A 16,273-nucleotide genomic window follows, 5' to 3' on the forward strand; every position below is an offset into this window, starting at 1 on the left:
CAACACCAGACACCTGCACTAGCTCTTCATCTGTTGAAACACTCTGCCCTAAGACTTCACCAGGTAAGCTGAAACATCACTTCAGAGAGACCCTCCTCATGGTCAAATCTGAAGAAGTAACAGAGTCTTGTCTGTCCCAGACTTTTCTTGAGCTGACATTTTGTTCATTTACTTGGTGGCTTACAGTTTTCCCCATTAGCACACAGGTTGTATCAGGGCAGGTGTCTTGACTATCTGGTCTATTCAGCTCTGTGGTAGTTTTAAAATATGATCACAGATTCTCTAATAGGCCTCTCTTCAAGTAGTGGGGGCTTAGTTCTGCTTTCCCTGGGGGTAACTTCCCATGAATGAAACATGGTGGAGGTGACTGTGTGTGATTTCCAGGACTCAGTTAGAAAAGACACCATGGCTTTCTCCTTGTGTTCTCTCTTTGATCTGCTCTAGCATCATCAGCTGCTGTGACACATGGCACAGAGGTCCCCGTAGTAAAGAATGAAGGTCTCTTGCCAACAGCCAGCAAGGAACTGGGGCCTTTTGCTCATGTTTCGTGAGTGAGCCATCTTGGAGAGGACCCACTGGGCCTACATCTTCATATGCCTGCAACTCCAAATGATGTCTCGGCTGAAATCACAGGAGAGACCCCCGTGAAGATCCCCAACTACTCAGCCAGAATTGTTCTCAAGTTACTTATTCACAGAAATAGACAGGTAATAAATGTCTGCCGCTTTAAGCTTCTAGGTTTGGAGGTAATTTATTACAAAGCAACAGACAACACACACAATGACTGAATCATCAATTCTTACTATAATGCCTGGTGTATGTAAAGATCCCAGTAAATGTTTGCTGAATGACTGAACAAATTTGCTGAATGACCAACAAAACTGTGGGTGTTAACAAACACACACAGTTCAGTTCAGTCGCTCAGTCATGTCCGACTCTTTGCGACCCCATGGAATGCAGCACACCAGGTCTCTCCGTCCATCACCAACTCCTGGAGTTTACCAAACTCATGTCCATTGAGTTGGTGATGCCATCCAACCATCTCATCCTTTGTTGTCCCCTTCTGCTCCTGCCTTCAATCTTTTCCAGCATCAGGGTCTTTTCAAATGAGTCAGTTCTTCACATCAGGTGGCCAAAGTGTTGGAATTTTAGCTTCCACATCAGTCCTTCCAATGAATATTCAGGACTGATTTCCTTTATGATGGACTGGTTGGATCTCCTTGCAGTCCAAGGCACTTTCAAGAGTCTTCTCCAACACCACAGTTAAAACCATCAATTCTTCGGTGCTCAGCTTTCTTTATGGTCCAACTCTCACATCCATACATGACTAAAAATCCATACTGAAAAAAATCATAGCTTTGACTAGATGGACCTTTGATGGCAAAGTAATGTCTCTGCTTTTGAATATGCTAATTTGGTCATAACTTTTCTTCCAAGGAGCAAGCGTCTTTTAATTTCATGGCAGCAATCACCATCTGCAGTGATTCTGGAGACCAAAAACAAAGTCTGTCACTGTTTCCATTGTTTCACCATCTGTTTGCCATGAAGTGATGGGACCGGATGCCATGATCTTCGTTTTCTGAATGTTGAGCTTTAAGCCAACTTTTTCACTCTCCTCTTTCCCTTTCATCAACAGGCTCTTTAGTTCTTTGCTTTCTGCCGTAAGTGTGGTGTCATCTGCATAGCTGAGGTTACTGATATTCTCCTGGCAATCTTGATTCCAGCGTGTGCTTCCTCCAGTCCAGCATTTCTCATGATGTACTGTGCATAGAAGTTAAATAAGCAGGGTGACAATATATAGCCTTGACGTACTCCTTTCTTGATTTGGAACCATTCTGTTGTTCCATGTCCAGTTCTAACTGTTGCTTCCTGACCTGCATACAGATTTCTAAGGAGGCAGATCAGGTGGTTTGGTTTTCTCACCTCTTTAAGAATTTTCCACAGTTTGTTGTGATAAACACAGTCAAAGGCTTTGGCACAGTCAATGAAGCAGAAAGAGATGTTTTTCTGGAACTCTCTTGCTTTTTGGATGATCCAGCGGATGTTGGCAATATGATCTCTGGTTCCTCTGCCTTTTCTAAATCCAACTTGAACATCTTTAAGGTCACGGTTCACGTATTATTGAAGCCGGGCTTGGAGAGTTTTGAGCATTACTTTACTAATGTATGGGATGAGTACAATTGTGCGGTAGTTTGAGCATTTTTTGGCATTGCTTTTCTTTTGGATTGGAATGAAAACTGAACTTTTCCAGTCCTGTGGCCACTGCTGGGTTTTCCAAATTTGCTGGCATATTGAGTGCAGCACTTTCATAGCATCATCTTTCAGGATTTGAAACAGCTCAACTGGAATTCCATCACCTCCACTAGCTTTGTTTGCAGTGATGCTTCCTAAGGCCCACTTGACTTTGCATTCCAGGATGTCTGGCTTTAGGTGAGTGATCACACCATCGTGATTATCTGGGTAGTGAAGATCTTTTTTGTATAGTTCTGTGTATTCTTGCCACCTCTTCTTAATATCTTCTGCTTCTGTTAGGCCCAGACCATTTCTGTCCTTTATTGAGTCCATCTTTGCATGAAATGTTCCCTTGGTATCTCTAATTTTCTTGAAGAGACCTCTAGTCTTTCCCATTCTGTTGTTTTCCTCTATCTCTCTGCATTGATCACTGAGGAAGGCTTTCTTATCTCTCCTTACTATTCTTTGGAACTCTGCATTCAAATGGGTATATCTTTCCTTTTCTCCTTTGCCTTTTGCTTCTCTTTTCTCAGCTATTTGTAAGGCCTCCTCAGACAACCAATTTGATTTTTTGCATTTCTCTTTCCTGGGGATGGTCCTGATCTCTATCTCCTGTACAATGTCACAAACCTCATTCCATAGTTCATCAGGCACTCTTATGTCTATCAGATCTAATCCCCTGAATCTATTTCTCACTTTCACTGTATAATCATAAGGGATTTGATGTAAGTCATACCTGAACGGTCTAGTGGTTTTTCCCACTTTCTTCAATTTAAGTCTGAATTTGGCAATAAGGAGTTCATGATCTGAGCCACAGTCAGCTCCCGGTCTTGTTTTTGCTGACTGTATAGAGCGTCTCTATCTTTGGCGGCAAAGGATACAATCAACCTGATTTTGGTGTTGACCATCTGGTGATGTCCATGTGTAGAGTCTTCTCTTGTGTTGTTGGAAGAGGGTGTTTGCTATGACCAGTGCGTTCTCTCAGCCAAACTCTATTAGCCTTTGCCCCGCCTCATTCTGTACTCCAAGGCCAAACTTGCCTGTTACCCCAGGTATTTCTTGACTTCCTACTTTTGCATTCCAGTCCCCTCTAATGAAAAGGACATCTTTTTTGGGTGTTAGTTCTATGAGGTCTTGTAGGTCTACATAGAACTGTTCAGCTTCTTCAGCATTACTGGTCGGGCATAGAGTTGGATTACTGTGATATTAAACGGTTTGCCTTGGAAACAAACGGAGATCATTTTGTCATTTTTGAGACTGCATTCAAGTACTGCATTTGAGACTCTTTTGTTGACTATTTGTTGACTACTCCGTTTCTTCTAAGGGCTTCTTGCCCACAGTAGTATTATACAATGGTCATCTGAGTTAAATTCACCCATATTAATTCTCACTATAATGCCTGGTGTATGTAAAGATCCCAGTAAATATTTGCTGAATGACTGAACAAATACGTTAGCAAACACCCACAACCTACATTCATATAACGTTTTCATGTTTGCAACTGCTGATGCCGAGTAAGTCTTCTCATTTGATCCTTACAGCAACCTTACATAAAGCATAACCTTACATCACATATAAGGTATCAGGCCAAGAAATGATCTTCCCTAGTTTGCAAATGAAAGTTGTGCTCAGAACTTGAGTAGTTTCTCTCAAGGCTACACAGCTGGTGAATACAGAACTCAAGGCTCTTGATGTCTAATCTCCCAACACATGGCTCCACAATCCTAGGAGAAGGAATTATAAAAGGCGGCCTCATGTTAACGATATTAAACTATTACTGATACTCATCACAACGTTCTGGTGTTCAGCAGAAACAAACACTGACGGAACACTATAGGCACATTACCCACCATTCTATTATGCAGTCAGCACAGTTTTAAACAAAACGTTATCAAGTAACTGATAACTGTATTAAAACAAAAGGGTGAGTCCGGAAGGAGAAAAACATAAATAAAAGTATGTTGGAAACTTCTGTCTTTAATAATTCTACTTCCCATGATGCTGAGATCAAGTAAGCAGAGCTCATGTCTTTGCATAAGATCCTGCAAGTCCTTGGGGCTGAAGCAGATGAAAGCGGGAAGGGGGACTAAGCTTTTCATGGGATAAACTTCCCTGGAGCAGGGGTTCCGTTTCACCTGCAGACTGAGGGTTTTCGCTCAGGACATCACGCACAGGCGACACAAGGAAGGATGGGGCCGAGGCTCTCGGCTCACTAGAGAAGTCACCGAGCAGCACATGGGCCAACGGCTGGGCACAAAAAGAGAGAGACCAGCGCAGAGATGGCTGCTGCTGTTCAATCGCTGAATCGCGTCCGACTCTTTGCGGCCCCAGGCTCCTCTGTCCATGGGACTTTCCAGACAAGAATAATGGGGTGGGATCCTCCTCCAGGGGATCTCACTGCTCAGGGATCTTACCGCCCAGGGATCAAACCCACGTCTCTTGCATTGGCAGGTGGATTCTTTACTACTGAACCATCAGGAAAGCCACAGAAATGACTACAGGAGGTCAAAAGACACAGTGTTCATCTCAGCAATCTCTCTGCCAAGTGGAAACTGGTGGGTTCCCCCAAGGAGAACCTGGGGGAAGCAGCACCCCAGGCTGGAGACCAGAAGCCGCAGTCAGAAGCTAACTTCACCTCAGCTGTGACCTGGGCCTTGTGGACTGATTTGATGATGAGAGTAAGATGCCACGTGAGGCACACAAATGTGTCTTAGGCCCCCCGATTCCCTATAACTAAGCCCTGAGGCTTCTATCATCTGATTATAATATACTCTTCAAGTAAGCTGCCTTCTTTCACAAAGAGGATGCATTTTGTCACTTCATCCATACCTGTGCTTTATAAACTCATCAGAAACGGTGTCTCCACTGTCCTTCAAGACGTCTCGAGGAAGGGAGTGTATCCTCAGCCCCAGCACAGGACAGACTAACAGCCGGCCATGTAGATGCTCCCCCCGCCTCCCTACGGTATAAGCTCCCTTGTGACAACTTGCCTTCCCTGGCTCCTCTGCTCCTCTTTCAAAGAACTTCCCCCTCTAATTCTGAACTAACACTCTATATTTCTCTTCCCGCTAAAAGAGAAAACAGTGAATGCTGAAGGATTCCGTTATAAGAATATCAAAGAGAATGCAATACAGGGCTAGTAATCAGAAGATAAGGAATTCTGTCTGAAACTCTGCCAGTCTAACCTTGGTTAGCACATCTCTTGGTTCTAAGACTTAGAGTCCTCATGTATCAAACAAGGGGGCTCAACGAGACAACCAGTTAAGGTCTCCTGAGATGAGAACCCTCTCTCACTACAGGACAACCTCCTCCTCTAGGGGCCTGCAGGCAGACCCTTGATGATAACTGAAGACAGAAGCGCAGTCCATAAAAAGTGGCTGGACCACAGGAGACGTCATTAGAGAGCTGTAAAGCCGAGCCTCTTCCAAAGCAAGGGGTGTTTCAGTTACAAGTAAACCACTCTGTATGTGATGACATGCAAGCTCAGATTTAAACCTGGTTTTCCATATGCAATACTTGAAATACATGATATGATGTGATTTATAATCTGCTTTTCCTTCTTCACCAAGCAAGTATGAGAGAAAAGGACAGCAGGAATCCCCCCAGAAAGAACTAAAAGTATGTCGGTATCTTAGTGAATATATGAAACTTTATGTATTTAAAAAGCAGTTATCATCCAATTAAAAATAAATCTTATAAAAGAGGAAAAAGAAATACATGTATATTATTTCCTTACCTTTTCTGTTGGTATGAACTGAGTCCAAGTGTTGTCTCAGTCTGTGAAGGAAGAAAATGATGGTGAAAACACAGAAACCAAATGTTTATACTACAGACATACAGAATATCCACATATTTTATTACAGCTTCAACTTTGATTTTATACTCACTTTCAGGTTACATCTGATCCCTAAATCATGTGAAATGAACTGTCACACCATTATTATTCAAATGAGAGAACAATTTGGATTAAATTTTAAACAGACATGGAAATAATACAAAGTACCGATATTTGATTTTTAGAAGTTTGCCAAACCAGTACATTCTATGAGAAGAGACCCCTGTGAGGCTGCATGCGACTCTCACTGTTCACTGCTTCCCAGCTGTACTCAGGGACTGGTGTACTACGGTTCCTGCCACCATGGAGCACGAGGTAGCGGGGGAGTCAGTCATTTTAAAACTAAACAAATACATATTTGTACACTGAATCAAGGACTTCAGAAAGTTGCTGTGCAACTGCAAAGACACTATGAAAGAAAATAAATAGGTAACATGCTTAAATATGTCACAAGGGAAGGCCTGTCTCCAAGAGATAACATTTATACTGAAGAGCGGGATGGTGTGGCAGTGGAGAAAACCGCACCTGCAAGGGCCCTGGTGCAGGAAGAGCATGGGTGCTCACGACAGATGGCAGAGTCATCTGGCTGGAGCTCAGAGAGAAGACGGAGAGAAGCAGCAGCGAGGCTGCAGGCGAGGCGGCACCTGGTTATGTTGTGCCCTGGTAAGCAGTCTGGGTCGTGTTGTCCTCTAAATGCAGTGCAAGGGGTCTGAAGTTGTAGGAGACAGAGACAGACATGGTCCAGACAACCTGAGTGCTAAAGACATTACTCTGGCTGTAGTGTAGGAAATGGATTAGAAGAGCCAGCAATCACAATTCTAGGTGCATACCCCAAAGAACTGAACACCAGAGAGCAGGGACTGAGCAGGCATTTAGACACCCATGGTCAGCAGCATTATTCACAACTACAGCACATGGAAGCAGCCCATGTGTCTATTGACGGATGCGTGAAAAAAAAAAAAAAAAACCACAATGTGGCTTACACATACAGAACAATACCGTTCAGCCTTGGAAAGGAAGGCAACTCTGATACACACTACTACCTGGAGGAACCCTGAATACTAAGTTGACACTTACGCTACATGAAATAAGCCAGGACAAAAACGACATGATTCCACTTCCACGAGATCCTCAGAGCAATCAAAGTCAGAGACAGTGGAATGCTGGCTGCCAGGGGCTGCAGTAAAGGGAACGGGGAATCATTTAATGGGCACAGCTTCAGTGCAGAATGAATAAGAAAGTTCTGGAGCTAGACGGTGCTGATGCAGAAACAAACACGTACATACTTAACAACGCTGACACATACACCCAAACATGGTTAACACTGTAATTTTATGTTACGTATATTTTACTGCCAAAATAAAAAAAAGCTACAGTAATCAAACCAGTGTGGCACCGGCAGAAAGACAAACAGTTCAATGGAACTGGAGACGGGTCAGAAGTGAGCTCACACATTTATGGTCAACTTGGTTTTCAACAAAGGAATCAATGTAATTCAACAGAGAAACATATATCTTTGCAACAAATGGTGCTGGAACAGATGGACAAAGCTGTGTGGAAGAAAATGAGCTTTATAGCCTTGTATTGGGCTTCCCTGTGGCTCAGATGGTAAAGAATTTTCCTGCAATGAAGGAGACCTGGGTTTGATCCCTGGGTTGGGAAGATCCCCTAGAGAAGGAAATGGCAACCCAATCCAGTCGTCTTGCTGAGAGAATTCCCTGGACAGAGGAGCCTGCCAGATTACAATCCATGGGGTCACAAAGAGTAGGACATGACTGTCACTTTTCACTATCCTTGTATCAGACCATGCATTCAGATTAATTTTAGATAAATCACAGTTCTAAGCATAAAATTATAAAGCTTTAACAGAAAAACAGGAGATTATCTTTGCAACATTCTAATAGACAAAGATTTTCTGAACAGTATAAAAAAACAACACTAGTCATCAAAGAAAAAAAAAATTACACCTTGGACTTCAGTGAAAATATGCTCACCAAGAGACAATGTTACAAAAATGAAAAAGCAATTCACATACTGAAGAGAAAATATTTGCAAACCACCTATTTGATGAAGGACTTGTATCCTGAACATATGGCGAACTTATGAAGCTGAATAATAAGAAAACTACTCAATATTTTTATTTTATTTTTCATTTTAAAAAAAATTTTATTTATTTTCCTTTACAATACTGGATTGGTTTTGCCATACATCAGCATGAATCCGCCACGGGTGTACATGAGTTCCCAATCCTGAACCCCGCTCCCACCTCCCTCCCTATACCATCTCTCTGGGTCATCCCAGTTCACCAGCCCCAAGCATCCTGTATCCTGCATCAAACCCAGACTAGTGATTTGTTTCTTACGTGATAGTATACATGTTTCAATGCCATTCTCCCAAATCATCCCACCCTCGCCCACTCCCACAGAGTCCAAAAATCTGTTCTATACATCTGTGTCTCTTTTGCTGTCTCGCATACAGGGTTATCATTACCGTCTTTCTAAATTCCATACATATGTGTGAGTATACTGTATTGGTATTTTTCTTTCTGGCTTACTTCACTCTGGATAATAGGCTCCAGTTTCATCCACCTCATTAGAACTGATTTAAATGTATTCTTTTTAATGGCTGAGTAATACTCCACTGTGTATATGTACCACAGCTTTCTTATCCATTCGTCTGCTGATGGATATCTAGGTTGCTTCCATGTCCTGGCTATTATAAACAATGCTGCGATGAACATTGGGGTACATGTGTCTCTTTCAATTCTGGTTTCCTCAGTGTGTATGCCCAGCAGTGGGATTGCTGGGTCATATGGCAGTTCTATTTCCAGTTTTTTAAGGAGTCTCCACACTGTTCTCCATAGTGGCTGTACTAGTTTGCATTCCCACCAACAGCGTAAGAGGGTTCCCTTTTCTCCACACTCTCTCCAGCATTTATTGCTTGCAGACTTTTGGATCGCAGCCATTCTGACTGGTGTGAAATGGTACCTCATTGTGGTTTTGATTTGCATTTCTCTGATAATGAGTGATGTTGAGCATCTTTTCATGTGTTTGTTAGCCATCCATATGTCTTCTTTGGAGAAATGTCTGCTTAGTTCTTTGGCCCACTTTTTGACTGGGTCGTTTATTTTTCTGGAATTGAGCTGCCGGAGGTGCTTCTATATTTTTGAGATTAGTTGTCTGTCAGTTGCTTCATTTGCTATTATTTTCTCCCATTCCGAAGGCTGTCTTTTCACCTTGCTTATAGTTTCCTCTGTTGTGCAGAAGCTTTTAATTTTAATTAGATCCCATTTGTTTATTTTTGCTTTTATTTGCAGTATTCCAGGAGGTGGCTCATAGAGGACCCTGCTGTGATTTATGTCGGAGAGTGTTTTGCCTATGTTCTCCTCTAGGAGTTTTATAGTTTCTGGTCTTACGTTTAGATCTTTAATCCATTTTGAGTTTATTTTTGTGTATGGTGTTAGACAGTGTTCTAGTTTCATTCTTTTATAAGTGGTTGACCAGTTTTTCCAGCACCACTCGTTAAAGAGAATGTCTTTAATCCATTGTATATTCTTGCCTCCTTTGTCGAATATAAGGTGTCCATAGGTGTGTGGATTTATCTCTGGGCTTTCTATTTTGTTCCACTGATCTATGTTTCTGTCTTTGTGCCAGTACCGTACTGTCTTGATGACTGTGTCAGTTCATCTGCTGAAGGAAATCTGGATTGTTCCAGTATTGGACCTACTCTGAATAAAGATGCTACAAACATTCTTGTATTTGGACATATGCTTTTGTTTCCCTTGGGCAGTTATCTAGGAGTGGAGTGGGTTGGTCACATTTGTAGGTGTTTTAAGTTTAACTTTAGAAATTGCCAAGCCTCTTCTATAACGATGATTCTGTTTTACATTCCCACCAGCAATGTATGAAAGTCTATTATTGCACGTTCTTGCCAACCCTTAGTATGGACAGTCTTTCCCATGTTGAACATTATTGTAGGTCACCATGCCTTGATGACTGATGCTGAGTGAAGGTGAAGTGATTACCAAGGGTCGCAAGTAAACTTTGGGGGCCATCGATACATATATTTATTATTGTGATTGTAGTAATGCTTTCACAGGGGTATGGTCAAACTTTCCAAACTGTACACTTTAAACAGTTTTCTGTATGTCACTTTACTTGAATAAAAAAGTACTATCTAAGAATTCCAGGTCTGTGGCCCCCATCTGGAGTTGACAGAAAGGAGACTTAAGAAGTGTATCATCCATGTATACTTTCTGAAGGGGAAAAAAATATCTTCATGAAGAAAATCTGGCCAAGAAGATTACTCATGAAGAATTGCAAATAAGGAAGCTGTCTTGTGAAAGATACAGTAAAGGAACTGTGGAAATATGGTTTGCAAAGCTGAAAGTAAATATTGTTTTTGAGGCATAAGCCACAAAATAGTAAAGTCGTTTAACTATAACAAACAAGAATAAAGATCTCAGCACGTGCCAATAATAAAACTCTAAATATTGAGAGAAAAGGGAAAATCATAATAGACACTACTGTGTGTATGAAGTAACTTAAGAAATAAAGGCTTAAAAATATCTTAAATACATATCAAAATTAAGCCTCTAAATCAAGAGATAAAAAAGGCAAGTATAAAAATTAGATGGACTACAGTAAACACATATACAGTATGATTAAATGAGATAAACTTCTCTATTTAGAAAAACAAAAGGATCGTGTCAAAAAAGCAAAGTCTCAACTATGAACTGTAAATATAATACAAAATGATGCAGAAAACCTTGAAAGCTGAAGAATGAGCAAAAATAAACAGGGTAAATACATCCACCCTCTCTCCCCAAAAAAGAAAAATCAAGCAAACAAGCGTTATATTAGCAACAATGAAAAGATCTTGCAAGTATTTTTATAACAGTAAAAAGAAAGAAAAATAAAGAAACTGGGGGAAAGAATATTGTAACTGAAACAAGAGCAAGAGGCAATTCACTTAAAGAAAAACAAATGGCCAGTAATCATATGAAAAAGATGGCTAGCTCTCTAAACTGTGAAGCAATCCCTACAAGAAACTCAGATTTCCTATTTCCCCATGTGACTAGCAGAAACCTCTGAGCTTCATGCTCAGAGATAAGGGTCTGTCAGGAGTACTCAGGGCCCAAGAAAACGCCTGCGCCGTGTCTTTCTGTATCTTCTATCAAACAGAAGACATACTTAGAATACTGCAAAGAAAACTTCACTGAATCACAATACATGAAGCTGCTGACGCCTGACATACTGCTGATGATCTTTTCACTGTGTCTATCCACAAAGGTAAGCACGGACTCCTTCCTGCCCACCATTCAGACTCCACCCTTCCACAGCATTTAAGGGCTCCGACCTCAGCCTACCTCACTGTTAGGCCCCAATTCCAGAGGAGTCTGAGCCCTGTTTCTCTCTCAGAGAGCATCCCACAGGGATATAGAGAGGAAACTCTTCCAAACAAATGGAAAAGACTCTGCAAACATATATGTGTGTTGGGTTAGTCACTCAGTCGTGCCTGACTCTTTGTGACCCCATGGACTGCAATCCACCAGGTTCCTCTGTCCATGAGATTTTCCAGGCAAGGATACTGGAGTGGGTTGCCATTTCCTTCTCCAGGGGATCTTCCCAACCCAGGGATCGAACCCGGGTCTCCTGCACTGCAGGCAGATTCTTTACCGACTGAGCTACAAGGGAAGCCTTGTATATGTGCTTATCTTGCATATGTGTATATAGCAAACATATATACGTGCAATGTTTTCAAATATTACTAAATTTGCTTATCACAAGAATAATATATGTTTATCCCTGTAACCTAGTGGTTCTCAACTGGGGACAATTTTTTTCTTCCAGGGGCATTTGGCAACATTCAGAGACTTCATTTTTCTGGCTGTGCCAGGTGGCATGCAGGGTCTTGGTTGCTTGACCAGGCATCCTTACAGTGGAAGTGCAGAGTCTTAACCACCGGACTGCCAGGGAATTTCCTAAAACTGACTTCTTTTAGCTTAATTGTTCAGCTTGTGCTGAAGCCGGCCACTCATCTCCTCTTACACATATTTTACGTTATTTTCTTAGCATTACCCTAAGTGGAGACTGTAAGTTGTACGTTAAATTTACAACAGACTTGTTTGAACTAATACCAGCTTAGCCTCAATGGTCGCTTCAAGTCTGTCATTCTGCTGTTTGTTTTCTTCACGCCCTATACTGTTTTCATCCCTCATTTCCTTCAATCCTGTCATCGTTTGTCTCAGGTGACTTTTTTGAAGTGAAATGTTTAAATTTTTTTGTGTGTATTTCCTATATTATTTTCTTTGTGGTTACCATGTGGATTAATCAAATATCCTAAAGTTGTAACACTTTAATTTGAATTTTTATCAGCTTTAACTCAATCACACTCAATCTGTCCTTCTTTTCAGCTCCATCCCTACTTCTTTCAGTTGATGTCACAGAATTTATTCTTTATATACTTTGTATCCAAAACCAAATAGTTATTTTAAGTATATATTCTTTATGTAGAAACCAAAATGTGAAGTTACAAACCAAAGTGGCACTAATCATTGCTTTTAGACTATTAGGTTTTCTTTTCTTAAATAATGTAGAAAACCAGATGTGGAGTTTGAAACTACTGTTTCAATAATACCAGCTTGTAAGCTGCCCATGTTTTTACTTCTACTGTGATCTTTATTTCTTCACGTGGCTTTACGTCGTTTAGTGTTCTTTCATTTTTACCTGCAGGACTCTCTTCAGCATTTCTGGCAAGGGTTAGGTCTAATGGTAATGAGCTTCCTCAGCTTTCATTTATCTGGAAATGTCTTAATTTCTCCCTCACTTCTGAAGAGCGGGTTTGCCAGAAATAGGATTCTTGGTTGATAGTCTTTTCCTTATAGCACTTTGAATATGGGGCCCACTGCCTTCGGGTCTCCAAAGTTTGTGATAAGAAATCTCTTGATAACTTATTGAGGATCTTTTTCACGTGATGAGTCCCTTTTCTCTTGTTGCTTTCAAGATTTTGTCTTTTAAAGGTCTGATTTAACATGTCCCAGTGTTCACCTCTGAGTTCATCTTACTTGGAGTTCACTGAGCTTCTTGGATGCTTACATTCACATCAATCTGTGGCATTTTCAGCCATTATTTCTTCAAGTGTTCTCTCTGTCTTTTTATTTTTTAGGACACTGCATATGTTGGTCCACTTGATGGTCATAGGATCCAGTGACTTTTCTTTAATTCTTCATCTTTCTGTTCCTCAGAATCAAGAGTTCTTCATTTCAGTTACTGTACTTGAGGTATAATTAGAAAACAAAAATTATTTACATTTAAGGCATACAATGTGATGTTTTAATATATATATATATTGTGAAATGATCACTTTATAAAATTTTCTTTTGTGAGAACGATTAAGAACTACTAGCCGAGCAAATTTCAAGCATATAACACAGTATTATTAATTACAGCCATATTGTACACTAAATCTCCTGAACTTACTCATCTCGCAAAACTTAAATATTGTACAGTAACTGAAACGAAAACTTCATTAGAGAGATTCAAAGGCAGATTTGAGCAAGCAGAAGAAAGAACCATCAAACTGGAAGATAAGACTATGGAAATTCTTGATTCTGAGGAACAAAAAGATGAATGATTAAAGGAAAGTCAGTATTACTCTTACCAGAAAAATCCGACTGCTCTTGGCTTGTGCCCTTCTAGGGGTACTTGTGCTTCTTATGTGGATTCTAATTTCTCTTCAAGGGTTTTGGTATCAATAGTTACTGTCATGTCAGTGTTTCTGAACAAGAATGAGAGCTAGGGCTGCCAATGCTGCCATCGTGATAGCGTCACCCTCTTTTACTTTTCAGGCTTTCTATATTTCTATTGATATTTTCATTTTGTTCATATGTTGTTTTCTTGATTTTCTCCACATCTTCCTTTAGCTCTTTGAGCATCCTTAAAATGACTGTTTTTAAAGTATATCTAGCTTAAATATGTAAGTAGACCTGCTATCAGGTCTTTTTCAGAGATGGTTTCTGTTGATTAATTTTTTGTTTGAATGAGTCATTTTTCATGTTTTTTTTTTTTTAAACACACTGTGATTTTTGTTTAAACCTGGATATCTGAATCCAATAATGTAATGACTCTGGATGTCAGATTCTCCTCCTTTTCCAGAGTTTGCCACCTGCTTGTTTCTGTTTATTGTTTTTGGTTTTATAATTTTTGCAGGCTGTATCTATGCAAAGATAAGCCTGAGGCCTAATCTTAAGGTCTTCTCGGGTCTTTTATGAACCCAGGCCCTTCCCTGAACATTCAAAATGATTTTTCTCATTTCTGTCAATTATGCAATAGCTTTTGAAGGTCACTTAAGGATGATGAACTTTTTAACAGTGGAGGAATTGCAACAACAATGGCCACCTGCCTCTTTGTCTAACCTCTGAGATCAAAAGCAGCAGTCAGGACAGGGATCCCCAATACCTAGAGGACAGAGTCCTTTTTTGGCCACCCAGGATCCTGCAAGGTGTGGGCAAGCTGTTTGACAAACGCTGCACAGCTGCCTGCCATGGGGCCAGCGGGTGAGGGTGGATAACTGCTTTTATGCTAAGAGCTGAAACGGACTATATTCTACTTTAATTTACTTCAAGCCTTCCCCCTGAAGTTATAAGCCTTCAAAAGACTCCAGAGCTCCAAAACAGTTACAGTATTTTTGTTATCAGTGGGAGGTCATAGATGTTCACTTGTTCCAGCACCCTTTACTGAGTGTTCCCCAACATTCTTCAGTGATTCATAACTCAAGTATCCATATATGTATGAGTTGGGCTGGACTCTGTTGCCTTTTCTGATCTATAAAAGGGGTTTAATTCATATGGTTCAACATAAAATGTAGAGATGCACTTGTGTTTTACATATCAACTGTTAACCAGAAAACTTGCTAAAGTGCTTACTGAATCTAGTAACTTATCTCCAGACTTTGGATTATCTCCATAAACATCATAATCTGAGGTGAATAACATTTTATTTCCTCCTTTCTAATCCTTTTAAGTTTTTGATTATTTTTCTTGCCTTACTGGCTACAACTAGGATGATGTTGAGTATCAGTGGTGTTTAGTGGGCATCTCTAACCCAGTCTTCATCTCAGAGATAAAACTTGTAGCATTTCACTGTCAAGTATGCTCTCTACTATAATTTTCTCCACACTGCTCCTCAACAGATTTTTTCTATGATTATGTGTCAGCTGGGGTTCTCAGCAAGATCCTGAGGAAGAATCCTCAAGTGTTTGTGCTCATCTTGTTCTCATCTAAGAAATGAATTCAGCTTCCTTGTTCTATGTACCAAAGCTTAGCAGCCCTGTCAACCGGGAATGACAACAGCCAAAGCACCACCTACAGAACACACGGGCTAAGAGCACTGCCACGATGTCTCATCATACCCTGGCATCACCAAGGGATGCACTGGAAAGAACTGCCCACGTGTCCTACTGTGGAAAGAGCTCTGATACCAGGAAGCTGCGTAATTACTAGATGCCAGGTTCTTGCTCTAACAACTGAACACTGAGCAAATTATTTAACTTTTATGAGTCTCGTCTTCCTTATCTTTGGAAAACAAGAAAATCAAGTCCAATTTTTCTAGCAAATTTTTTATGAGCTGGAACAATTTTTATTGACTTACCATCAATTAATTTTTAGGACTTAAAAAATCACTATGAGCCAAAACACAAAAATATAACATAAATTCCACAATCTGGGAGGGAACACTCTCAGGCAAAATTCTAATTATAAATCATGTCAAACAAAGCTGCTGCTTTGACTCTCTCCTTGCTTTAGCTGTAATTTAATTTGGAGAAACCTGATATGTATCCTGCCACAGAAATACTACGTGTACATACTGTTGTTCTAATCACAAGAAACCAGGAGCTGTTTAAGAAACAGCTGAACTTAATGGCAAGTTATTGCCAGAAAGAATGACATTATGTCAAAATCAAAACTGCTGTTCCTAGGAAACATCCTTCAACATTAAAATGAATGATTCTTACACATTTCTATTCAAAGGGTCTAATATTCTGTTAGTTGAAGATATATGATCCATTACGTATAGCACCCCAACATCAGGCACTCTGCTGGAGTCTCAATGCGGTTTCACTGTGGCTGAGTTTAGCACTTTAGTACTACCTGCCCTTAACAGTGCAGTCTAAAATTATCTTATCTTTGGTATAGAACTCTGAGGT

At 40.5% G+C, this 16,273-nt stretch overlaps 1 protein-coding gene across 2 annotated transcripts in view; it reads right to left on the minus strand.

Annotated features, from left to right (window-relative positions):
- Positions 1-16,273, minus strand: part of TMEM131 (transmembrane protein 131) — a 177,692-nt gene that overhangs the window by 109,602 nt on the left and 51,817 nt on the right. For both annotated transcript variants that reach the window (XM_018054885.1, XM_018054883.1), the window contains exon 3: positions 5,969-6,009. In XM_018054885.1, coding sequence (XP_017910374.1) covers positions 5,969-6,009 — 41 coding nt within the window. The remainder of the gene's footprint in view (positions 1-5,968; positions 6,010-16,273) is intronic.

The sequence above is a fragment of the Capra hircus genome, chromosome 11 (assembly GCF_001704415.2).
Source record: "Capra hircus breed San Clemente chromosome 11, ASM170441v1, whole genome shotgun sequence".
NCBI lineage: Eukaryota > Metazoa > Chordata > Mammalia > Artiodactyla > Bovidae > Capra > Capra hircus.